Source organism: Squalius cephalus (genome assembly GCF_949319135.1).
Source record: "Squalius cephalus genome assembly, chromosome: 8".
Classification (NCBI taxonomy): Eukaryota; Metazoa; Chordata; class Actinopteri; order Cypriniformes; family Leuciscidae; genus Squalius; species Squalius cephalus.
In genome coordinates this window covers 7671146-7695800 of record NC_137129.1, presented here as the reverse complement: position 1 = coordinate 7695800, position 24655 = coordinate 7671146, and the positions used below count along the sequence as shown (strand labels likewise).

General features: G+C 36.4%; 1 protein-coding gene across 1 annotated transcript in view; it reads left to right on the top strand.

Moving 5' to 3' along the window:
* Positions 1-24655, top strand: part of LOC307163424 (uncharacterized protein) — a 45534-nt gene that overhangs the window by 7200 nt on the left and 13679 nt on the right. Inside the window, exon 5 of the mRNA XM_079879447.1 lies at positions 280-24655. This exon is cut by the window's right edge and continues 13679 nt beyond it. Coding sequence (XP_079735573.1) covers positions 280-24655 — 24376 coding nt within the window. The remainder of the gene's footprint in view (positions 1-279) is intronic.

Here is a 24655-nt window from a genome sequence, read left to right as displayed (position 1 = left end):
TTTTACTTCCATAATGTAACAAAATGTAGTTAAACAGGACAATCTTGAGTAAAACGAGAAAAGAAAGTAGACGAAGACCTCACAATGAATCATACAAATAAAAAGGGGACATTTTGATTTCATGTTGACTTCAAAGCAAGTTTGAAGAACATTTCGGAACATTTCTTTTCCCAGATTTTGAAAAATATTTTGAACTGTACCTAGCATAACTGTATACTGTATATCTAAAGAACATTAGAACAAAGAGATGCAAATGCAAACAAGGAACTTTTATTCCAGGTTCAACAAGTCATCATTGCAACTGAGAGCCCAGAGTGTTCAAAAACAGAAGAACCAGGTGCCATTGAAATATTTATGACAGAAGACTTTGAACTCAGTGTAAGTGAAATTCAGAAAGAAAGACAAAAACTGGAACATTATAAAGAAATAATTTTAAAAGAGAAACAGGAACTACTGAAGGCAAGGGAGGATGTGCAAACAGTGAAAAATGAAGCTGAAGAGAGGATGTCCAGACTGCAAGAGGAGGAAAAAGAGATGGAAAAGAAAAAAGTGAGTCTACAAAATAGGGAAAGACTGCTGCAATCAGAGAGAGAAGAAAACCAAAGAGGTTTAGATACAATATGTAAAGAGAAGCAGCAGCTGAATCAACGAAAACAAGAACTGGACAATATGGAAATAAATCTACAAAGAGAGAAAAATGAATTGGAAATAACAAGAATGATGGAGATTCAACACATTGATGTTCAAGTTCAAACTGATGTGATGGATGACACAAGAAATTATGAGATTATCCTGACCATGGAAGAGCTGGATAAAGAGCGACAAGCTCTAGAGTTTTTCAAAGAAGACTTGCTTGCACAAAAAAGTACAATGGAGAGACAACTGGCAGAAATAAAATTGAGCGAGGATGAACTTTCACTCAAAGAAGCCACAATGCAAACTACGACAAAAACCACAGCAGACATGGAGTTACAATTAGAGCTGCAAAAACAGGAGCTGGAATGGACAAAAGATGAGCTGGAAAAGACAAAGTTAGAAATACAGAAAGGATGGGATGACCTGCAGGCTGAGCTAGCAGAAAGCAGAGAAAAAGAAGACATGATAAGAACAGAATTAGAAAAAGCGAGAGATGTCCTTAATCACATTAGACAGGATATAGAAAAACAAAAGCAAACGATGGAGGCTGATCTAAAAGACACTTTTCCTAGAGAACTAGAGGACATAGAAGCTCAAATAAAAATGATAGAGGACGAAAAGAGAAAATTACAGAGCATGAAGTTTGAGCTGCAAAGAGAATCTGGTGATATTGAGCGGGTAAAACAGGACATGCAGGAAGAAAGACGAAATATTATCCTGGCCAAGGAGGAGCTGGATAAAGAGCGACAAGCTCTGGAGTATTTCAAAGAAGACATACTTGCACAAAAAAGTACAATAGAGAGACAACTGGCGGAAATACAACTGAGCGAGGATGAACTTTCGCTCAAAGAAACCACACTGCAAACTGCAACAAGAACCACAGCAGACATGGAGTTACAATTAGAGCTGCAAAAACAGGAGCTGGAACGAACAAAAGATGAGCTGGAAAAGACAAAGCTAGAAATACAGAAAGGATGGGATGACCTACAGGCTGAGCTAGCAGAAAGCAGAGAAAAAGAAGACATGATAAGAACAGAATTAGAAAAAGCGAGAGATGTCCTTAATCACATTAGACACGATATAGAAAAACAAAAGCAAACCATGGAGACTGATCTAAAAGACACTTTAGCTAGAGAACTAGAGGACATAGAAGCTCAAAGAAAAATGATAGAGGACGAAAAGAGAACATTACAGAGCATGAAGTTTGAGCTGCAAAGAGAATCTGGTGATATTGAGCGGGTAAAACAGGACGTGCAGGAAGAAAGACAGAATATGGAGAAATTGACAGTGCATCTTAAAAAAGACAGGGAGGAACTAGAGAAGAAAATATGTGACATGCAACAAATACAAGCAGAGGTAGAGGGAGAAAAGAAAGCGCTAGAAAACCTGAGAGAGAAGAATGAGCTGACATTGAAGGAGATCAAAGTGGAGAGAGACACTCTTGAGAGGATGAATGAACTCGTTTCTCAACAAAAAGCTGATATTGAGAATGAGAAGGGGAACATAAAGAAAAGAGAAATCGAACTGCAGCAAATGCAGGATGATTTTAACAGACAACAAAAAGACATGCAGGATATCCAGAATATAGTTTTCATGCAAAAAAGTGAACTTCAGAAAAGCCAAGATGAAACAGCCGAAAAGCTAAAACAGGTGGATGATATCATACAGTTCACACAAAATGAAAAAGACAATCTTGACAGAGAGAGGGTAGCTATAATGGAACAGAAGCAGCAGATGGAGAGCAACATGACAAATGCATTAAACAGGGAACTTGAAATGGTAGTGCTTGTGAAAGAAGAGGTAGTAAATGAGAAGCGACTTATTGAGGACTGCAGAATAACTTTAATGAGAGATACAGAAGATCTGGAGCAAAAGAAAATCGATTTGGAAAGACAGAGAGAGGAAATAAAACTGCAAAGACAGGGTATTGCAGGCGAACATCACAAGTTAGAACAGATTAAATCTGTGCTGCAAACAGTAGCTGAAGATACTGAGAAGCTAAAACAAGATACACTAGCTGAAAGACAGACACTTATAGACACTACAGCACAGCTCCAGAAAGAGAGAGATGCCATTGTGAGTCTCGCAGAGGAGACAAAAAGAAAGAGGGAGGACCTGGACCAAATGCAAGCTGATATAGAAAAGCAGGAAAAAGCATTTGAGATATTGAAGGACATGAAGGCTGATCTGCAAAAAGAAGCAGGTGCCATTGAAAATCTAAGACAATCTGTTCAAAATGACATGCAAAATGTAAAAGACATGAAAGCTCAAATTCAAAAAGAAAGACGATGCACTGATAGTCTAGTTGAAGAGATTGAAAAAAGGTCAAAAACTCTGGATGAGATGCAAATGGAGATTGAAAAAGAGAAGCAAAAGGTTAATTCTGAGAGAGACGCACTAGAACAGGAAAAGTCTGGGCTCAACGATCTCAAAGACGAATTTGCTCAGCAAAAAGAACAGAACATTATAAGACTGGCAGAGATGCTGAAAGAAAGAGAAAATCTTAAGCAGATGAGTGAAACCACATCAAAAGAAAGGTGCATTGTGGAAAGTGATAAAGAATATTTAAGGCTGAGAGAAAAGGAACTAAAGCAAAAAGAAGCAGAGATCGAATACAAACAAAAACAAATGGATGAGTTGAAGAGCAGTTTAAGGATGGAAAAGGTGCAAGTTGAGCAGATACAAGCTGAACAAGAACAACAATGGGAAGTTTCACAAGGAAAAATGGAATATGTAAAGACTGCAAGTAATAGAGAAATGGCAGATCTGGATGAAGCGAGACAGGAAATGGAGAATTTGAGAGAAGAATTGAGGACAAACTATGAACATGTGGAGCTCCAAAATAAAAAAATAACTGAACAAAAGGAATTATTTGAAAGCCACATGAAATCTTTGGAAATTGATAAGGAAGACATGGAAAAAGATAAAGCAAAACTGCAAAGAGAATTTGAAAACTTTCAGTTTAAGAGGCAATGCTTTGAGAAAGAGATACAGCAAGTGAGAGCTGAGCTTCAGAGAGAAACTGAAAATATTGAGAGAATGAAGAAAGAGGTGATGGATGAAAAACAGAGTATAAAAGATATGGCAGACCGAATTCAACATGAGGGAAATGACAGGAAAGAAACTCTGGAGAGGATGCGCCTTGAGCTAGAAAAACAAAAGCAAGCCATTGAGAGCGAAAAAGATATGATAGAAAAGCAGAAGTCTGAAGTGGAGAAGAGCAAAACAGAGATAGCTAGAGCAAAAGAAGATCTTGCTGAAATGAGAAAAAAGAACAACATTGATATGTCAGAGATGGATATGCAGAGAAATTCTCTTGAGCAAATGAAGATGAACATCTCACGAGAGGAACATGAAATTAAAAAACAGAAAGACAGTTTAAGACACCAGGAAAATGAACTGAATATACGTATGACAAAATTGAATGCACAACAGAAAGAAACAGAAGAGATTCAGGATATTATCATCAAAGAGAAGAGTCAGCTCATTGAAAGACAGGCTGAAATGGAAAAGCAAAAGAGAGAATTAGATGATGTTATGGACACACTCAAGAAAGAGAGGACTGATATAATGGAGGAAAGACTAAGAGTGAATAACATGCATATAGAACTGAAGAGGGAAAGTGAAACAGTGGAGCTGATGAAACAAAAAGTTCTCAGAGAAAAAGAATCTATTGAAAACAGCAAGAAAATACTGCACAGAGATCTAGAGGATCTGAAAGAAAAGAGAACCATCTTAGCTGAGGAATTTAAGACCTTAAATGATCATAAACAAATGATTGGCAAAGAAAAGCAGGAATTGCATATGATGAAAGCTGAGCTCCAACAAGAAACTGAAAATATTGCAAAACTAAGGCAGAACACTGAGGAAATGGCAATCAAACTTCAAAAAGAAAAGGAGGATATAGAGACTTCTGTTGCCAGGATCAGAGAAGAGGAAGCAAGTCTAAGAAAAGAAAAACAAACATTTAAATCTGATAGAGACACTTTTGAAAAGGAAAAGTTTGACCTGGAGAAAACTAAGACAGAGATAGACAGAGCCAAGGAAGATCTTGAGAACCAACTTGAATCTCAGAAAAGACTAAATACGATAACATTGGCTGAGATACAGAAAGAGAAGGACGTTCTTGAGCACTTGAGAATGAACATAACAAAACAAAGAGATGATCTAGAAAATGAGAGGTATGATATTAAGAGAGAAAGAGCAGAAATAATGAATCAAAAACAGCAAGTGGAGGTAAATTTGAGGGAAGAACTGAAAAAGGAAAGTGAAAAGTTGGAGCTGCTAAGAAAGAAGGTGTATGATGAAAAGGAAGGAATTGACAAGAGCAGAAAAAGGATAAAAACAGAAATGGATGATTTGGAACAAACAAAGCTTGATGTAGTTAAAGACTTGGAAAATAACAAACTTCAGAAACAAATGCTTGAGGATGAGAAGGACAAAGTTGAGCAGATGAAAGCTGAGCTAAAAAGAGAAGCTGAAAATATTGAAAGGATAAAACTAGAGACACAAAATGAAAGACAAAAGCTTGAGGAAGCAACAACCCAACTTAAGAAAGAGAGAGACAATGCTGACATCCTTGCTAAGGAACTTGACAAGCAAAAAGTGGGTTTAGAAAACAGGGATCGGGAAATAGAAAGGCAAATGAAAGCAAATGAGTCTAATAAACAGATGCAGGAAATGGCTTTGTTTGAGCTGAAGAAAACTGTGACAGATATAGCAACTGCGAAGGAGGATCTTGAAAACCAGCTTGCTGAAGAAAGAGAAAAGAACAAGATCACACTTGCAGAAATACAGACAGAAAGAGACATGCTTCTTCTACTGAGAGACAATATTTCAGAGCAACAGGATGACATTGTAAATGAGAAGGAACAAATGAGACTGAGAGGGATTGAACTTGATCAAATCCAAGCTCTGATTTATAGACAGCAAGATGAAACGGAAGACACAAGGAAAGCTCTCACAATGGAAAAAGATAGACTTGAAGAAAAGAGAATTGAAATAGACCAAAGACAGAGAAAAGTAAATGAATTCATTGATTTTGCAACAGAAGAAAAGGCTAATCTTGAGAAAGAGAAGTCTGAAATGATAGAACAAAAACACCAAATGGAGGTCGAACTTGAGTTCTTAAAGGTGGAACTGAATAATGGAAGAGAATTAGTTGAGGAAAGGACCCAAATGTTGAAAACATGCGAGGCTGAGGTGGATGAAAAAAAAGAAGCTTTAGAGAGGGAGATAAAAGAGCTCAGATATCAAAAACAAGCTATTCAAGATGAGAAGAAGGATGTACAACAGATGAAGATAGGGCTGCAAATAGAAGCTAATGCCATCAGAAAGATAAAAGAAGAAACACAAAATGAAAGACAGGATTTGGAAAAGATGGCTGAAGAACTTCAGAAAGACAGAAGAGATATTGTTCGTCTTACTGAAGATACAAGGAGAAAGAATGTGATCATGGATGAAATGAAAATTGCAAATGAGTCTACATTGGCAGATCTTCAAAGAGAGAAATACAATCTTGAGCAAATGAGAGTGAACATCTCCAAACAAACAGATGATATTGAAAAAGAAAAAGAGAAAATAAGACTCAAACAAGATGAACTAGAGCGGCTGCAAGAAGAGATTCATAAACAACAAAGTGAAATGGAAAAGAGAGACATTGACGGTGAAAGAGCTGCACTGATCAGGGAAAAACAGGACATGATGACTGAACTGAAAAAGAAGTCTGAAGATATTGAGATCCAAATGAAGGCAGTATTGACTGAAAATGAATTACTGGACAATGACAGACAACTGCTGAAGAGAGACATGGAAGATCTCCAACGAAAAATAATGAATGTAGATAGAGATTCAGAGAGTCTGAAACATGAGAAAGAAAATTTTGAGAATGAGAAAGAATCGATGAAACAGATGAAAACTGACCTGCAACGAGAAGCACATGAGATTGAGAGAATCAAACTAGAGACACAACATGGAAGACAAAGGCTGGAGGCAATGACCATTCAACTCCAGAAAGAGAGAGACAGCCTAGATGAGATGAACGAGAACATCACAATACAAATTCATGACATTAAACAGCAAAAGGAACAAATCAGACAACAACAACATGAATTCAAGGAGATGCAAACTGAAATTCAGAATCTGAAACAGGAAATAGACAATGACAGACACATTATAATGAAGGACAGAAGTCAGCTTGACCTGAGACAATCTGAGCTTGACAAACAACAGACTCAAGTGAATGAGTTTATGGAAATAATGAAGAATGAGAGAACACAACTAGATAAAGATAAAGAAGAGATGGAAGAACAGAAACGCCAAACGGAGAAAGAAAGAGATGATGTAGACCAAAGCAGAAATAATTTGGATGAAGACTTAAAGATGAGGATACTTCAGAAACAAGTGTATGAAGATGAGAAGAATAAGTTAGAACAGATGAAGATTGAGCTACAAAGAGAAGCTGATGACATCAGAAAGCTAAAAGAAGAAACAGAAAATGATAGACAGGGTTTGGAAAAGATGGCTGAAGAACTTCAGAAAGAGAGAGAAGATATTATTAATCTCTCTGAAGATACAAGGAGAAAATATGAGATCATGGATAAAAGCAAAGTTGCAAATGAGTCTACATTGGCAGATCTACAAAGAGAGAAATACAATCTTGAGCAAATGAGAGTGAACATCTCCAAACAAACAGATGATATTGAAAAAGAAAAAGAGAAAATAAGACTCAAACAAGATGAACTAGAGCGGCTGCAAGAAGAGATTCATAAACAACAAAGTGAAATGGAAAAGGAAAAGAGAGACATTGACGGTGAAAGAGCTGCAATGATCAGGGAAAAACAGGACATGATGACTGAACTGAAAAAGAAGTCTGAAGATATTGAGATCCAAACGAAGGCAGTATTGACTGAAAAAGAATTACTGGACAATGACAGACAACTGCTGAAGAGAGACATTGAAGCTCTCCAACAAAAAATAATGAATGTAGATAGAGATTCAGAGAGTCTGAAACTTGAGAGAGAATCTTTTGAGAATGAAAAAGAATCAATGAAAGAGATAAAAACTGACCTGCAAAGACAAGCAAATGAGATTGAGAAAATCAAACTAGAGACACAACATGAAAAACAAAGGCTAGAGGAAATGACCGTTCAACTCCAGAAAGAGAGAGAACAAATCAACAATCTCATGGAGGAGACAAAAATAAAAGACATGGTCTTGGATGAAATTAAGACAGATATTGAAAAGAAAACTAAAGCCATTGAATCTGATAGAGACATGCTTGAGAAGGAAAAACATCATCTGGAGAAAACAATAAGTGAACATTCAAGAGCCAAGGAAGATCTTGAAAAACAAAGAGAAAAGCAAAGAATCAAACTGGCAGAGATACAAAAAGAGAGAGACACCCTAGATGAGATGAATGAGAACATCACAAGACAAACTCATGACATTAAACATCAAAAGGAACAAATCAGACAAAAACAATATGAATTTGAGCAGATGCAAACTGAAATTCAGAATCTGAAACAGGAAATAGACAATGACAGACACATTATAATGAAGGACAGAAGTCAGCTTGACCTGAGACAATCTGAGCTTGACAAACAACAGACACAACTGAATGAGTTTATGGAAATAATGAAGAATGAGAGACGACAACTAGATAAAGATAAAGAAGAGATGGAAGAACAGAAACGGCAAATGGAGAAAGAAAGAGATAATGTAGACCAAAGCAGAAATAATTTGGATGAAGACTTAAAGATGATGATACTTCAGAAACAAGTGTATGAAGATGAGAAGATCAAGTTAGAACAGATGAAGAATGAGCTACAAAGAGAAGCTGATGACATCAGAAATCTAAAAGAAGAAACAGAAAATGATAGACAGGGTTTGGAAAAGATGGCTGAAGTACTTCAAAAAGAGAGAGAAGATATTGTTCATCTTGCTGAAGATACAAGGAGAAAGAATGAGATCACAGATGAAATGAAAGTTGCAAATGAGTCTACATTGGCAGATCTACAAAGAGAGAAATACAATCTTGAGCAAATGAGAGTGAACATCTCCAAACAAACAGATGATATTGAAAAAGAAAAAGAGAAAATAAGACTCAAACAAGATGAACTAGAGCGACTGCAAGAAGAGATTCATAAAAAACTAATTGAAATGGAAAAGGAAAAGAGAGACATTGACGGTGAAAGAGCTGCAATGATCAGGGAAAAACAGGACATGATGACTGAACTGAAAAAGAAGTCTGAAGATACTGAGATCCAAATGAAGGCAGTATTGACTGAAAAAGAATTACTGGACAATGACAGACAACTGCTGAAGAGAGACATGGAAGCTCTCCAACAAAAAATAATGAGTGTAGATAGAGATTCAGAGAGTCTGAAACTTGAGAGAGAATATTTTGAGAATGAAAAAGAATCAGTGAAAGAGATGAAAACTGACCTGCAACGCGAAGCACATGAGATTGAGAAGATCAAACTAGAGACACAACATGGAAGACAAAGGCTGGAGGCAATGACCACTCAACTCCAGAAAGAGAGAGACACCCTAGATGAGATGAATGAGAACATCACAAGACAAACACATGATATTAAACATCAAAAGGAACAAATCAGACAACAACAACAGGAATTCAAGGAAATGCAAAGTGAAATTCAGAATCTGAAACAGGAAATAGACAATGACAGACACATTATAATGAAGGACAGAAGTCAGCTTGACCTGAGACAATCTGAGCTTGACAAACAACAGACACAACTGAATGAGTTTATGGAAATAATGAAGAATGAGAGAAGACAACTAGATAAAGATAAAGAAGAGATGGAAGAACAGAAACGGCAAACGGAGAAAGAAAGAGATGATGTAGACCAAAGCAGAAAGAATTTGGATGAAGACTTAAAGATGAGGATACTTCAGAAACAAGTGTATGAAGATGAGAAGAACAAGTTAGAACAGATGAAGAATGAGCTGCAAAGAGAAGCTGATGACATCAGAAAGCTCAAAGAAGAAACAGAAAATGATAGACAGGGTTTGGAAAAGATGGCTGAAGTACTTCAAAAAGAGAGAGAAGATATTGTTCATCTTGCTGAAGATACAAGGAGAAAGAATGAGATCACAGATGAAATGAAAGTTGCAAATGAGTCTACATTGGCAGATCTACAAAGAGATAAATACAGTCTTGAGCAAATGAGAGTGAACATCTCCAAACAAACAGATGATATTGAAAAAGAAAAAGAGAAAATAAGACTCAAACAAGATGAACTAGAGCGACTGCAAGAAGAGATTCATAAACAACAAAGTGAAATGGAAAAGGAAAAGAGAGACATTGACGGTGAAAGAGCTGCAATGATCAGGGAAAAACAGGACATGATGACTGAACTGAAAAAGAAGTCTGAAGATACTGAGATCCAAATGAAGGCAGTATTGACTGAAAAAGAATTACTGGACAATGACAGACAACTGCTGAAGAGAGACATGGAAGATCTCCAACAAAAAATAATGAATGTAGATAGAGATTCAGAGAGTCTGAAACTTCAGAGAGAATCTTTTGAGAATGAAAAAGAATCAATGAAAGAGATGAAAACTGACCTGCAACGCGAAGCACATGAGATTGAGAAGATCAAACTAGAGACACAACATGGAAGACAAAGGCTGGAGGCAATGACCGTTCAACTCCAAAGAGAGAGAGACACACTAGATGAGATGAACGAGAACATCACAAGACAAATGCATGATATTAAACAGCAAAAGGAACAAATCAGACAACAACAACAGGAATTCAAGGAGATGCAAAGTGAAATTCAGAATCTGAAACAGGAAATAGACAATGACAGACACATTATAATGAAGGACAGAAGTCAGCTTGACCTGAGACAATCTGAGCTTGACAAACAACAGACACAACTGAATGAGTTTATGGAAATAATGAAGAATGAGAGAACACAACTAGATAAAGATAAAGAAGAGATGGAAGAACAGAAACGCCAAACGGAGAAAGAAAGAGATGATGTAGACCAAAGCAGAAAGAATTTGGATGAAGACTTAAAGATGATGATACTTCAGAAACAAGTGTATGAAGATGAGAAGATCAAGTTAGAACAGATGAAGATTGAGCTACAAAGAGAAGCTGATGACATCAGAAATCTAAAAGAAGAAACAGAAAATGATAGACAGGGTTTGGAAAAGATGGCTGAAGTACTTCAGAAAGAGAGAGAAGATATTGTTAATCTCTCTGAAGATATAAGGAGAAAGAATGAGATCATGGATGAAATGAAAGTTGCAAATGAGTCTACATTGGCAGATCTACAAAGAGAGAAATACAATCTTGAGCAAATGAGAGTAAACATCTCCAAACAAACAGATGGTATTGAAAAAGAAAAGGAGAAAATAAGACTTGAACAAGATGAACTAGAGCGACTGCAAGAAGAGATTCATAAACAACAAAGTGAAATGGAAAAGGAAAAGAGAGACATTGACGGTGAAAGAGCTGCAATGATCAGGGAAAAACAGGACATGATAACTGAACTGAAAAAGAAGTCTGAAGATATTGAGATCCAAATGAAGGCAGTATTGACTGAAAAAGAATTACTGGACAATGACAGACAACTGCTGAAGAGAGACATGGAAGATCTCCAACAAAAAATAATGAATGTAGATAGAGATTCAGAGAGTCTGAAACTTGAAAGAGAATATTTTGAGAATGAAAAAGAATCAATGAAAGAGATGAAAACTGACCTGCAACGAGAAGCACATGAGATTGAGAAGATCAAACTAGAGACACAACATGGAAGACAAAGGCTGGAGGCAATGACCACTCAACTCCAGAAAGAGAGAGACACCCTAGATGAGATGAATGAGAACATCACAAGACAAACACATTATATTAAACATCAAAAGGAACAAATCAGACAACAACAACAGGAATTCAAGGAAATGCAAAGTGAAATTCAGAATCTGAAACAGGAAATAGACAATGACAGACACATTATAATGAAGGACAGAAGTCAGCTTGACCTGAGACAATCTGAGCTTGACAAACAACAGACTCAAGTGAATGAGTTTATGGAAATAATGAAGAATGAGAGAACACAACTAGATAAAGATAAAGAAGAGATGGAAGAACAGAAAAGACAAACGGAGAAAGAAAGAGATGATGTAGACCAAAGCAGAAAAAATTTGGAAGAAGACTTAAAGATGAGGATACTTCAGAAACAAGTGTATGAAGATGAGAAGAACAAGTTAGAACAGATGAAGATTGAGCTACAAAGAGAAGCTGATGACATCAGAAAGCTCAAAGAAGAAACAGAAAATGATAGACAGGGTTTGGAAAAGATGGCTGAAGAACTTCAGAAAGAGAGAGAAGATATTATAAATCTCTCTGAAGATATAAGGAGAAAGAATGAGATCATGGATGAAAGCAAAGTTGCAAATGAGTCTACATTGGCAGATCTACACAGAGAGAAATACAATCTTGAGCAAATGAGAGTAAACATCTCCAAACAAACAGATGATATTGAAAGAGAAAAAGAGAAAATAAGACTCAAACAAGATGAACTAGAGCGACTGCAAGAAGAGATTTATAAACAACAGAGTGAAATGGAAAAGGAAAAGAGAGACATTGATGGTGAAAGAGCTGCAATGATCAGGGAAAAACAGGACATGATGACTGAACTGAAACCGAAGTCTGAAGATATTGAGATCCAAATGAAGGCAGTATTGACTGAAAAGGAATTACTGGACAATGACAGACAACTGCTGAAGAGAGACATGGAAGATCTCCAACAAAAAATAATGAATGTAGATAGAGATTCAGAGAGTCTGAAACATGAGAGAGAAGATTTTGAGAACGAGAAAGAATCGATTAAACAGATGAAAACTGACCTGCAAAGACAAGAAAATGAGATTGAGAAAATCAAACTAGAGACACAACATGAAAAACAAAGGCTGGAGGAAATGACCGTTCAACTCCAGAAAGAGAGAGAACAAATCAACAATCTCATCGAGGAGACAAAAATAAAAGACATGGTCTTGGATGAAATGAAGACAGATATTGAAAAGAAAACTAAAGCCATTCAATCTGATAGAGACATGCTTGAGAAGGAAAAACATGATCTGGAGAAAACAATAAGTGAACATTCAAGAGCCAAGGGAGATCTTGAAAAACAAAGAGAAAAGCAAAGAATCAAACTGGCAGAGATACAAAAAGAGAGAGACACCCTAGATGAGATGAATGAGAACATCACAAGACAAACTCATGACATTAAACATCAAAAGGAACAAATCAGACAAAAACAATATGAATTTGAGCAGATGCAAACTGAAATTCAGAATCTGAAACAGGAAATAGACAATGACAGACACATTATAATGAAGGACAGAAGTCAGCTTGACCTGAGACAATCTGAGCTTGACAAACAACAGACACAACTGAATGAGTTTATGGAAATAATGAAGAATGAGAGAACACAACTAGATAAAGATAAAGAAGAGATGGAAGAACAGAAACGGCAAATGGACAAAGAAAGAGATGATGTAGACCAAAGCAGAAAGAATTTGGATGAAGACTTAAAGATTATGATACTTCAGAAACAAGTGTATGAAGATGAGAAGAACAAGTTAGAACAGATGAAGAATGAGCTACAAAGAGAAGCTGATGATATCAGAAAGCTAAAAGAAGAAACAGAAAATGATAGACAGGGTTTGGAAAAGATGGCTGAAGTACTTCAAAAAGAGAGAGAAGATATTGTTCATCTTGCTGAAGATACAAGGATAAATAATGAGATCACAGATGAAATTAAAGTTGCAAATGAGTCTACATTGGCAGATCTACAAAGAGAGAAATACAATCTTGAGCAAATGAGAGTGAACATCTCCAAACAAACAGATGATATTGAAAAAGAAAAAGAGAAAATAAGACTCAAACAAGATGAACTAGAGCGGCTGCAAGAAGAGATTTATAAACAACACAGTGAAATGGAAAAGGAAAAGAGAGACATTGACGGTGAAAGAGCTGCAATGATCAGGGAAAAACAGGACATGATGACTGAACTGAAAAAGAAGTCTGAAGATACTGAGATCCAAATGAAGGTATTATTGACTGAAAATGAATTACTGGAAAATGACAGACAACTGCTGAAGAGAGACGTGGAAGATCTGCAACAAAAATTAATGAATGTTGATAAAAAGCAAGCAAATGAATCTGAATTGGAGAAGTCTGATTTAGAGAAAATCAAAACAGAAATTGCTAAAGCCAACAAACATCTTGCAGAACAGCAGGAAAAAAATGAAATGACAATAGCAGAGATGCAGAGAGAGAGGGACACTCTTGAAGAAATGAGGGTGAACATCTCAAAACAAGTGAAGATCATTGAAAATGAGAATGAAAGACTTTCTCACAGAGAAAGTGAATTTGCGCAGCTGCAGGAAGTCATTTTAAAACAACAACATGAAATGGATGAAATGAGGAACATCATCATGATGGAAATGAGTCAGCTGGACCAGAGACAAACTGACATTGATCAATTACAGCGAGAGGTTGATGATCTAATGGAATTCACAAAGACAGAAATGACCGACCTAGGAAGAGAAAGAGTGGAAATTATGGCACAGAAGAGAAATATGGAGATGGATATGGTCAGTCTAAACATACAGAAAGAGACACATGAACAACTGAGACTCAAGTTACTTGAGGAAAAAGATCTGGTTGAAAAAGACAGAGAGCTGCTGACCAAAGATTTGGATCAAATGGAGAGACAGAAAATGGATATGGAGAGAGAATTGAATAATCTCAAAGTTGAGAAACAAACCATTGAATGTAAGAAAGAAGAACTAGAGAAGATGAAAATTGACCTTCAAAGTCAAGCTGAAGACATGGAGAAACGATCTGAGAAGACAAACAATGAAAGACAGAGGGAGAAGGATATGGGAGTCCAGTATAAAAGACAATCAGACACCAGTGCTCTTCCTACAGACAACCAACTAATGAAAGAGCTCTTGGATGAGACAGAGAAGCAAAGAAAAGAAATTCAGTCTGCCAAAGACTTGCTTCAAGAAGAAAGATCTGAACTGGAGAAAACCAAGACAGAGATAAGCCAAGCCATGGAAGAACTAGATAGACAAAGAACAGACTTAAAGAGAGAGAAAGACATTCTTAAGCAGGTGAATACAGATAACTTGAGACAAATAGCCCATTTTGAAGATGAGAGGGAAAGAATACAACACAAAGAGAATGAACTAAATCAAATGAGAGCAGAACTGCAAAATAAACAAAAAGAAATGGATGACATGAAAAACAAAATGAAAAAAGAAAAGGCTGACATGGAGAATCTGAAACAAAATAGAGCTGAGTTGGATAGAGACCTCCAAATTCAAAGAAAAGCTTTTGAAAATGAGCAAGATGAGCTGCAAAAGAAGAGAGAGGATATTGAGAAATTAAAGTTAGAAGTTCAGAAAGAAGAGCAGAGGGCTGCAGAAGAATTAGAAAAAGAGAGGCAACAATTTGCAGAGGAGACCAAAATGAAAACTGACACCCTGGATAAAATGCAAGCTGACATAGAAAGACAGAAACAATCTGCTGCTGTAGAGAAAGAGATGATTACAAAGGAAAGGATGGATCTGAAGAAAACCCAGGAAGATTTCAAAAGACAATCCGAGGAGAGTGAGATCACACGGGCAGACCTGCAGAAAGAGAGAGATAGTCTTGATCTAATGAGCATGGAGATCTTAAAACAAAAACATGACCTAGAGAGAGAAAGAGATGAACTGTTAGAGCAGCAGCGCCTGGTGGAGACACAAAAGAAGGACATCAACAATGTGGAACAGCTGAGGCAAGAGCTTTTGGATGAGAAGGCATTGACTGAGAAAAGCAGAAAGCAGCTGAACCAAGAAAAAGATGATATGGAACGAAATAAATCAAATCTACATAAAGAATTAGAGGAGATAAAATTCCAAAAACAAGATATTCAAGATGAAAGAGCTCAACTAGAGCAAATGAAAGCTGAGCTCCAAATGACACATGAAAAGAGAGAACTGGAAGTCCTAAGGTCTGAGATAGTCCTGGAAAAGAAAGATCTGGATCAGAAGATGAGACAAGTGATCAGAAAGAGGGATGATATAGATAAAATGAAGACTGAGATAGCAAAGGCCAGAGAGGAAATCAACAGAGAGAGGCAAGAGCTGGAAATACTCAGGAATGATGTTCAAAGTGCAAGAGAGGATTTTGAACGATTGGTGGAGAGAACTGCACATCTAGAAGATGAAGAAAATACCAATGCTGACATCCAAAGATTGATTTTAGAGGTCGTGAAAATCAGGGAAATGGTGAGAAATCTGAAAGTTTACATGGAGAGCAGGATGGATGAAAGTAAGGCAGAGAAAGATGATAAGGAAAACTTTAAGTCTGAGATCCAGAGGCTCATTCAAGATATTGGAAAAATACGGGAAAATCTAGGAAGCCTTAGAGCAGAGATAGAAACCACCAGAGGAGACAAGAATGAATTGGAGAAGATGAGGGCAGAACTTGTAGAGAAGCAACAAGAGAAAGAAAGCATGAGAGAAATGCTGCAGAAAGAAAGAGAAGAACTGGAGCAGTTGAAGGATGAGATAAAAAGAGAAAAGGAGGATGTGGAGACCAAGAGAGAGCTGGTTGAGGTAGAAATAGCTAAAGACAAAATGGAAAAGGCTATGGACACAAGGGAGAACAAGCAAGAACCTGAAAGGGTCACTGAAGAACTCTTGAGAAACCAGAGTCAACTGGAACAGCTCAACAGAGATATACAAAGCTTGCAGCAAACCATGGAAGAAATGAAAACACTGCATGCAAAGAAACAGTCTGAACTAGAAGGCATTACTTCTGAGGTAAAGAGGAGACAGCAAATACTGGAGAAGCAAAAACATGAGTTGGAGGAGAAGGGTTGGATCATTGAAGAAATAGAGAAGAAGAAAGACACACTTGAAAAGATCAATATGCAAATACTGAGAAAGAGAGAAGATATAGAAAAAGAAAAGGACAATTTAAGGCAAGAGAAGCAAGAGTTTGAGCTCTTCAGAGGGGAACTACAAAGACAGAGAGATGATTATGAATCTTCAAGACACGCTTTGATCATGGAGAGGGATCGGTTAGAAGACGAAAAAGCTGAAATCAATCAACAAAAGCATGAAATGAGTGCTGCCATGAAGGCAAATAAGATAGAACTGGAAAATCTAGAAAAAATGAGGAATGAACTAGAAAATCAGAGGGCTAAGTTAGTTGAAAACCTCCATGATGCCACAAAAATGGAAGATAAACTACAAGAGATGATGAGTGAATTAACCAAAGAAAAAGAGCAAGTGGAAGAAATGAAGCAGATGGTCAACACAGAGAGAAATTTGATTGAACAAGAGAAAGAAGATGTGAGGAAACAGACTCATCAGCTTAAAGATGGCCGTGCTGAGCTTCAGAAGAAGTCAGGGATCTCTGACAGGCTGATTCAGGAAGCAAACCGAGAGAGAGATAGGTTAACAGACCTCAGTCTAAAACTTCAATTGCAAAAAGAAGATATAGAGAAAACCATCACAGAAATGGAGACCATGAAGAAAGATCTCAATATAATGAGTGCAGAAGTTCAAGATGACAAGACACAACTAAAAAATGACAGGGATGATTATGAAATGGAAAAGATGCATTTGCAGCTTAAGATCGAAGAGTTAGTGAGGGAAACAGAGGACCTGGAAAGAAAAACCTTACAACAGAGAGAACAAGATGAGACAGCAAAACAAGAGATTCAAAGTCAGAGAGAGGCTCTAGAGCAAATTAAGATGGACATTCTAAAGGAAAGGGGTGAGATTGACAAAGAGAAGGAAAATGTACATTCAGAAAGACAGAAACTGGTTACACTTCAAAGAGAATTGCAAAGAAAGGAAAGTGAGCTTGAAAACAAAGAGCAAACTTTCATGAAAGAGGAAATCTTGGAGATTAAAAGCAATCTGGAAAAAAAGGAGGCAGAAATTGAAGAGGAGAGACTGCAGTTAATGGAAATGGGTGAAACAATGAAGAGAGAATACAATGAATACAGAAAGATGATTGAAGAAGTACAGAAAGAAAAAGAGCAGATTGAAATCAGCAAAAAGCGGATGGATCAAGAGAAGAAAGATCTTGAATATATGAAAAGTGATCTGGAGAAGCAATTACAAAATTTAAAACATGAAAAATTAAATGTACAAGATGAGAAGAATGCACTTGAACAGATAAGGACAGAATCCGAGGAGATCCAAAATGTTATCAAAAAGGAGAAAGAGGACCAGGAAAAATGTTGGATGGAGATTGAGGGGGAAAAGCAACGAGTGGAGGAAGAAATCCGACAATTAAAGAGACAGAGGGAAGAAACTGATAAACTCCACAGTGAGTTACAAAAAAATAGAGAGGACATTGAAAGTAGCAAAGAAAAGATTGATAAAGAAATGGAAGAATTATCGCAAACGAGGGTTGAGCTGGACAGAAAAAAAGAAGAAATAGACAAGGCTAATCAAAAACTTCAAGATGCTAAATCTGACCTTGAAAAAACTAAAACTGAGATACAGAGACAGACAGACAAAATGAAAGACATACTAGAAATGAAAATACAAATAGACAAAGAAAGAGAAGAAATTAAATATTTGTCTGAAGAGACTGAATTGAAAATGAGGGACCTTGATATGATGATGAAGGAGATGGAGAGACAAAGGCAAGAAATTGAGAAAACAAAAGCCATTCTCGAAAAGGATAAGACAAAAATTGACAAAGAAAAGAAAGACCTTGAAAACCAAATGATGGACCAGATTGAGGAGATACAAAAGGAGAGGCTGGCCCTTGAGGAGATGAAGGATGAACTTCTTCGTGAAAAACAAGAAACAGAGGAAGAAAAGAATAACTTAATGACTCTAAGAAACAAACTAGAAGTTTTAAGAGCAGAGATAAAGAACCAGCAGAATGAAAATGAGATTGTGAAGAAAAAGCTTCTTTTGGAAAAATCAAACACTGAGGAACGACAGGCTGAGGTACTCAACCAGCAGCGACAGAATGATCAAATCAAGGAGGAAAACAAGAAAGAGAGAGAAAATCTGGAACAACAGAGGTTTGAACTTGAACAAGAAAGAGACAAGGTGGAACAAATACAAGCTGAGATACAGAGTCAGATTCAGTCAACTGAACTACAAAGGCAAATCATCCAAGACAAGCAAAAAACTCTTGAGGAAGAAGAGCTAATAATACAGAGGAAGGGAGAGGAAGTAGAGAGGAGAAACATGGAATTAGGCGGAATTGCTGCTCAGCTTCAGATTGAACAAGAACATTTAGATAATGTTCTTAAGGAAACCAATAAGAGACAACATGCCCTTGACGTGATGCAGGTTGATATAGAATTACATAAACAGAAAAATAATAAGGACTTTGAGTTGCTTGAGAAGATCCGACATGAAATAGACAATGAAAAGTTAGAAATGAAGCAGAAAAAAGATGATCTGCAGATCTGGACTGAACAACGGAAAGAAGAGATTGAATCCCAATTAGAAGAGCTAGAGAAAGAGAGAGAAAGACTGAAACAGATTAAGAGAGAGCTTCACGCTGAGAGAGAACAAACTGAGAAATGGAAAGGTGATATAAGTAGGGTAAATTATGAAATAGAGACCATGAGACAAACAGTGATAATGGAGAAGAATGAGCTGGAGCAGAGAGAGAAATATATTACTGAGCAGCAGCAAAGACTGGATCAAAGTGTAAGAGAGATGAAGAAAGAAAGACGTGAAATGGATAAGATAAGGATTGAATTAGAAGCTCAGAGACAACAAATAGAAGAGGACATGAGGACAAATGCAAAACAGGAAAGAGAACTTGCACAACTGAGAGATGAAATACAAAGCGAAAAACAAGACATTGGTGAAAACAGGAACATGACTAACAAATTAATGAAAGATCTGGAAATCATGAAAGCCAAGCTGGTGGAACAACAAGAAGAGATCCAAACTGAAGCAGAACAACTGCAAGGGGAGAGAAGACTGGTTTACAAGACAAAATCTGAGGTGCAGAATGATGCTGAAAATCGGACAAATATCTTAGAAGAGATCAGAAGGGAGCGAGAAAAACTGGACATAAGGGAGGCCCACCTTAAACTAATGAAGGAGCAGTGTGACAATACCATGGAAGAAACTAAGAGGAAGAAGAGTGAACTGGAAAAGACTGTTGATGACATAGCAGAGCAAAATCAAAAGATTGAGATCAAGAAAGATCTTCTGGAAAAAGAGACACTGAAACAGAAAAAAGACATTGAAACAGAAAGAGAAGATTTACAGAGACAAGCAGATGAACTGAAGCTGCAAATGACAAAACACAGAGAAAAGGAAGACATGAATAAAATATCAATGGATGATTTCCTGAGACAGAGAGATGAATTAGAGAAAGAAAAAGAGGGCATGATGAAGAAATGGAAAGAACTGGAGGTTCTTCAGAAGGAAATACAAAAACAAAAAGATGAAACGGAAGCAATAAAAAATGAGTTACAGACTGAAAATACTAAAATGAATCAACAGCAGCACAGACTAGAGGAGAGTTTAAGGGCCATGAATGAGGAGAGGAAAGATCTGGAGAACACAAGGAATGATTTTGAAACACAAATGGAAGAGATGAGAGTAAAAGCAAAGATGGAGAGAGAGGAACTTGATCAGATAAAGGCTAAACTGGAAAGAAAGAAAACAGAAATAGATCATGAACAGAAAAAAATGGATGATGACAGGAAGATGATTGAACATGAAAGAAATGATCTGGAGAAGATAAGGTATGAAATAATGACAGAAAGAGAACAAATGGAAGAAAAGAGATCAGAAATTGATCTAGAAAAACATGACATTGAGAAGAGCAAAGAAATTGTACGGACATTTATGGATGAGGTGGAAGAACAGAGAAAATATAATAAGCTCCAGAAAGAAGAACTTGGCCTTGAAAGACAAAAGATCACTGATGAAAAAGATATTCTGGCTCAAAGAAAGACTGAACTGCAAAATGAAAGTGAACAAATCAGATACATGGATGAGGAAATAAACAAGAAGAGAGAAACACTGAAGGAAATAGAAGCTTGTCTACAAAAGGAAAACAAATTAAGTGAGCGTGAAGAAACAAAGAGACAAAAAGAGGATCTGGAAAAGATGAGCACAGACATAAATGAACAAAAACAAGAGTTGAAGAACTGCAGAGACCTTCTAGAACAGGAAAGAGAAGACATTACAAATAAATGGACACAATTACAGCAGAGAATTGATGAATTTGATGATCAAGTCAGAAAACAGAAAGAAGAGGAAATAACAGAACAGAAGAAGATGGACGAAGAAAGAAAAAGTATGGAAGAGACTAAAGCCGAAATCCAGGAGTTAAAGACTAAAGCTGAGCAGGAACATCATGATATAAACCTAAAAATTCAACAGTTAAACACACTGCAAGAACAGATTATGAAAGAAAAAGAGAAAGAAGAAGAAATTACAGTAAAAGCAAAGATGGAGAGAGAAAAACTTGATCAGAAAAAAAATGAATTGGAGAGAGAGAAAAATGAAATAGATCATGAGCTGAAGAAAATGGATGATTACAGGAAGAAGATTGAACAAGAAAGAAATGACCTGGAGAAGATGAGGACTGAAATAATGACACAAAGACAGCAAATGGAAGAAGACATGAGAGAGGCAATCCAACTAGAGAGATCAGCACTTGACCAGAAAATACAAGAGATTGATCTAGAAAAGGACACAATTGAAAAGAACAGAGAAATAAGTCAAAAATTAATGGATGAGGTGGAGGAACAGAGACATGATATTAAACTCAAGAAAGAAGACCTTGACCTTGAGAAACAAAAGATCACAGATGAAAAAGATATTCTGGCTCAAAGGAAGACTGAACTGCAAAATGATGTTGAACAAATCAGATATATGGAGGAGGAAATAAAGAAGGAAAGAGAAAAACTGAAGGAAATGGAAGCTCATCTACAAAGGGACAAAGAATTAATTGAAAGTGTCATTGAAGAAACAAAGAGACAAAAAGAGGATCAGGAAAAAATGAGAACAAACACAAATAAACAAGAAGAAGAGCTGAGGAAAAACAGAGAACTTCTAGAACAAGAGAGAGAAGAAATGAAAAATAAATGGACACAATTACAGCAGAGAATTGATGAATTTGAGGATCAAGTCAGAAAACAAAAGGAAGAGGATAAAACAGAACAGAAGAAGATGGAAGAAGAAAGAAAATGTCTAGAAGAGACCAAAGCCGAGATTGAGGAGTTAAAGACTAAAGCTGAGCAGGAACATCATGATGTGAACCTAAAAACACAACAGTTAAACACACTGAAAGAACAGATTATGAAAGAAAAAGAGAAAGAAGAAGAAATGACAGTAAAAGCAAAGATGGAGAGACAAGAACTTGATCAGATAAAAAATGAATTGGAGAGAGAGAAAACTGAAATAGATCATGAGCTGAAGAAAATGGATGATTACAGGAAGAAGATTGAACAAGAAAGAAATGACCTGGAGAAGATGAGGACTGAAATAATGACACAAAGACAGCAAATGGAAGAAGACATGAGAGAGGCAATCCAACTAGAGAGATCAGCACTTGACCAGAAAATACAAGAGATTGATCTAGAAAAGGACAACATTGAAAAGAACAAAGAAATAAGTCAAAAATTAATGGATGAGGTGGAGGAACAGAGACATGATATTAAACTCAAGAAAGAAGACCTTGACCTTGAGAAACAAAAGATCACAGATGAAAAAGATATTCTGGCTCAAAGAAAGACTGAACTGCAAAATGAAGTTGAACAAATCAGATACATGGAGGAGGAAATAAAGAAGGAAAGAGAAAAACTGAAGGAAATGGAAGCTCATCTACAAAAGGACAAAGAATTAATTGAAAGTGTCATTGAAGAAACAAAGAGACAAAAAGAGGATCAGGAAAAAACGAGAACAAACACAAATAAACAAGAAGAAGAGCTGAGGAAAAACAGAGAACTTCTAGAACAAGAGAGAGAAGAAATAAATAATAAATGGACACAATTACAGCAGAGAATTGATGAATTTGAGGATCAAGTCAGAAAACAGAAGGAAGAGGATATAACAGAACAGAAGAAGATGGACGAAGAAAGAAAAAGTATGGAAGAGACTAAAGCCGAAATCCAGGAGTTAAAGACTAAAGCTGAGCAGGAACATCATGATATAAACCTAAAAATACAACAGTTAAACACACTGCAAGAACAGATTATGAAAGAAAAAGAGAAAGAAGAAGAAATTACAGTAAAAGCAAAGATGGAGAGAGAAAAACTTGATCAGATAAAAACTGAATTGGAGAGAGAGAAAACTGAAATAGATCATGAGCTGAAGAAAATGGATGATTACAGGAAGAAGATTGAACAAGAAAGAAATGACCTGGAGAAGATGAGGACTGAAATAATGACACAAAGACAGCAAATGGAAGAAGACATGAGAGAGGCAATCCAACTAGAGAGATCAGCACTTGACCAGAAAATACAAGAGATTGATCTAGAAAAGGACAACACTGAAAAGAACAAAGAAATAATTCAAAAATTAATGGATGAGGTGGAAGAACAGAGAAAATATATTAAAATCCAGAAAGAAGAGCTTGACCTTGAGAAACAAAGGATCACTGATGAAAAAGATATTCTGGCTCAAAGAAAGACTGAACTGCAAAATGAAAATGAACGAATCAGATACATGGATGAGGACATAAACAAGAAGAGAGAAACACTGAAGGAAATAGAAGCTTGTCAACAAAAGATCAAAGGAGAAATTGAAACTGTCATTGAAGAAACAAGGAGACAAAAAGAGGATATGGAAACGATGAACCCAGATTTAAATAAACAAAAACAAGAGTTGAAGAACTGCAGAGACCTTCTAGAACAGGAAAGAGAAGAAATAAATAATAAATGGACACAATTACAGCAGAGAATTGATGAATTTGAGGATCAAGTCAGAAAACAGAAGGAAGAGGATATAACAGAACAGAAGAAGATGGAAGCAGAAAGAAAAAGTCTAGAAAAATCCAAAGCTGAGATCCAGGAGATAAAGACTAAAGCTGAGCAGGAACATCATGATATAAACCTAAAAACACAACAGTTAAACACACTGCAAGAACAGATTATGAAAGAAAAAGAGAAAGAAGAAGAATTGAGAGTAAAAGCAAAGATGGAGAGAGAAGAACTTGATCAGATAAAGAGTGAACTGGAAAGAGAAAAAACTGAAATAGATTTGAAGAAAATGGATGATTACAAGAATATGATTGAACAGGAAAGAAATGACCTGGAGAAGATGAGGACTGAAATAATGACACAAAGACAGCAAATGGAAGAAGACATGAGAGAGGCAATCCAAATAGAGAGATCAGCACTTGACCTGAAAATACAAGAGATTGATCTAGAGAAGGACACAATTGAAAATAACAAAGAAATAATTAAAAAATTAATGGATGAGGTGGAGGAACAGAGACATGATATTAAACTCAAGAAAGAAGAGCTTGACCTTGAGAAACAAAAGATCACAGATGAAAAAGATATTCTGGCTCAAAGAAAGACTGAACTGCAAAATGAAGTTGAACAAATCAGATATATGGAGGAGGAAATAAAGGAGGAAAGAGAAAAACTGAAGGAAATGGAAGCTCATCTACAAAAGGACAAAGAATTAATTGAGAGTGTCATTGAAGAAACAAAGAGACAAAAAGAGGATCAGGAAAAAATGAGAACAAACACAAATAAACAAGAAGAAGAGCTGAGGAAAAACAGAAAACTTCTAGAACAAGAGAGAGAAGAAATGAAAAATAAATGGACACAATTACAGCAGAGAATTGATGAATTTGAGGATCAAGTCAGAAAACAGAAGGAAGAGGAAATACAAGAACAGAAGAAGATGGAAGAAGAAAGAAAATGTCTAGAAGAGACCAAAGCCGAGATTGAGGAGTTAAAGACTAAAGCTAAGCAGGAACATCATGATATAAACCTAAAAACACAAGAGTTAAACA